Source organism: Poromitra crassiceps, assembly GCF_964638095.1.
Source record: "Poromitra crassiceps genome assembly, chromosome: 6".
Taxonomy (NCBI): domain Eukaryota; kingdom Metazoa; phylum Chordata; class Actinopteri; order Beryciformes; family Melamphaidae; genus Poromitra; species Poromitra crassiceps.
Window position 1 is genome coordinate 27,736,679 of NC_139627.1, and position 2,903 is coordinate 27,739,581.

The 2,903-nt window shown below is 45.8% G+C and overlaps 1 protein-coding gene across 1 annotated transcript; it reads left to right on the forward strand.

Moving 5' to 3' along the window:
• Positions 1 to 1,074: 1,074 nt before the first annotated feature.
• On the forward strand, positions 1,075 to 1,965 carry olig2 (oligodendrocyte lineage transcription factor 2; the record flags this gene model as incomplete). The annotated part of the gene is made up of 1 exon (XM_083639055.1): positions 1,075 to 1,965. One exon carries the CDS (start codon positions 1,075 to 1,077, stop codon positions 1,963 to 1,965), a length of 891 nt encoding a protein of 296 aa, XP_083495181.1.
• Positions 1,966 to 2,903: the final 938 nt, after the last annotated feature.

Below are 2,903 nucleotides of genomic sequence, written 5' to 3' on the forward strand. Positions count from 1 at the left end.
GCTGAAAACGAATAGAACAAAGCGATTTGGTTATACAATTTTATTTTCTTATACCCTGAATAATTATAGTCTAATTGGGCTAAGGTCCAATATGATAAAACTGAATTTCTTTGTTATTATCAAATCCATTTCCATCGACACACGGGCCAGCATTTAGCTCCACATGCATGGCCATGCAGGAGGGAGTGTGTCTGATTTCACTTAATAGAGATGCTGTTTCTTTGTAATGACATCAGACTGCCCCCCCTCCACCCCTCCACATGAAGCAGCCTATTGGCAGAGAGGCAGCAGGGATAGAAACAGCATTGTCCTGGCGACCTGGCCCCTGTGTGGTTTAGCCCACTATAAAAACCTGTGGTTGTACCCAGGCGTGCCAAATGGGTTGTCAGAGGCGATTTGGAGTAACAAGTGAACCGACGTTTACCTACAATTTCTCTACATTGCGCTTGGAACTACTTTCGGTAGGTTTCTAATTTTTTTGTTTTTGGACATTCTGAAAGATAGTTTCGTTGTATTTAGCACTCTGTGGCTGTAGCCTATAGTCCTCTTATTGCTGCCATCCAGGCAAGTGCGTTGCAGGCTTTATTAAAATAAATAACTTCTTGTTTACTGCAATCACTTGTATGGCAATGCTAAGCCCACGTTAATCATGGTGTTGAAAAATATCAAACAACCCTCGCCAAAAGTAGCCATATTTTCTATAATAATAATAATAATAATAATAATAATAATAATAATAATAATAAAGATCACATTTTCCATCTTATTGAGTATAGGCTATCTGCATCACACTGATGAAATAATAATAATAATAATAATAATAATAATAATAATAATAATAATAATAATAATAATAATAATAATAATAATAATAATAATAGGCCTATCCCTATCTTGTCACTTATTCCCTATGTGGTCATTTATCATCAGACATAACTTCCACACAACATCCACTTGACTTCAGAGATCAGGATATGAGCAGTGTTGGTGTGTTGGTACAGGGAGATAGGGCTTCAGTTAATTGACGCCCCTGATATAAATTGCTCTCTCTCTCTGTTCAGACCACCGTGTTGAATGAAGACCATGGACTCCGATACGAGCCGCGTCTCGAGCCGACCATCTTCCCCCGAGGACGATCTTTTCCTGTCGGCCATGAAGAAGTCTGTGCACGGGCACGGGCACGGCTTCTCCGGCGCCGTTTCCTCAACACAGAGCGACTCTCCGCCGGGCATCCCCGAGGCGCTGCTGCGGGGTCTCTCCGGCCACGACGATGATGATGATGACGATGACGACTCGTTCAGCAACGCGCTGAAGATGATGTCCAAGAAGGACCGCAAGCTGCTGTCCGAGGGCGAGCTGCAGTCCATCCGCTTGAAGATCAACAGCCGCGAGAGGAAGAGGATGCACGACCTGAACGTGGCCATGGACGGGCTGCGGGAGGTCATGCCCTACGCGCATGGCCCGTCGGTGCGCAAACTCTCCAAAATCGCCACTCTGCTGCTGGCCAGAAACTACATCCTGATGCTGAGCAGCTCTCTGGACGAGATGAAGCGGCTGGTCAGTGAGATCTACGGCAGCAGCGGCGGGCACCACGGCGGCTTCCACCCGGCGGCAGCCTGCGGGACCATGACACACGCCGGCCCGCTGGGCGGGCACCCGGCGGCTCCCCACGCGCCACACCCGTCGGTGCACCACCACCCGCTCCTCCCGCACGCAGCGGCCGTCTCTAGCGCCTCGCTCTCCGCGGGGCTGTCCGCAGTGACGGGCTCGGTGGTCAGACCCCACCACGGACTGCTCAAAGCGGCCGGGGGCGCTGCAGGCCCCCTGGGCAGCAGCTTCCAGCACTGGGGTGTGGTGGGCGCCGGGATGCCCTGCCCGTGCAGCATGTGCCAAGTCCCGCCTCCTCCACATGTGTCCGGCATGAGCGCCATCAGCATGCCGCGGCTGGCCAGCAGCGACAAGTGACTTGAAAGGCACACGAACCTTTGGGGGGCTGCAGATTACTTACTGTGACTACACAACATGATTTTTTTGTAACACTTTAAGGTATAGCCTAACCTACACATAGTCACTATTAACTATTGCTTATAGCATGCACGTTAGCTGTTTATTCATTATAAAGCACTGATTAGTGCCCAATTCTGCATACAATACTAGGCCATTTTAAATAAGAGTTTGCCCTCAATAACCTCCTGTTTATTGATAGATTAATTAAGTAAAGGAACGGAATATATCAATTATGATCTTAATGTTTTAGTGGTATACCACATTGTAAGCCCCGTACAAGCCCGAGCAAAGTAACCTAAAAGATAGGAAGACAACTTCCTAGCCTATATCAATCAGCAGTAGGGGGTTATTGAGGGAAAACTCTTAATGGCTCAGTTGAGAATGAGATTGAGAATCACTTTATTGCCACAATATGCATGAAGAATTTGTCTTTAAGCAGTGTAATGGTCATATCAGAGATACAAACTAATAATATCTAAAAGACAACACCACAAAATTGCAGGTGCAGTCCAATACAACAATATACGTGTTAAATAGGCATGTAATTAAATAATTTACATTCCAAGGAATCCAGTTGCAGAATAAGGCACTATAAGTGCTTTATAATGACTATAATAAACATAATATGCATAAGCAGCTATACACAGTAATTAATGGTGAATCGGTGTATAATAATGTGTTATAGTAGCCTACCTAATTTCTTTTGTTTCCGAATTGCATCGACGAAGCCAATAAAGGCAAACTGCATTGATTTTCTTTTAATGGGACTGGTATATCAGCACTAACTTTGTGTTTTATGTAACGAGCCTCACTGGTATCAGCTGCTCCTTCACAGAGCTCCTATACAGCACAATGACACTTCAGCGTAGGAACTCTGCTGGCCCCTTTGTGTATTT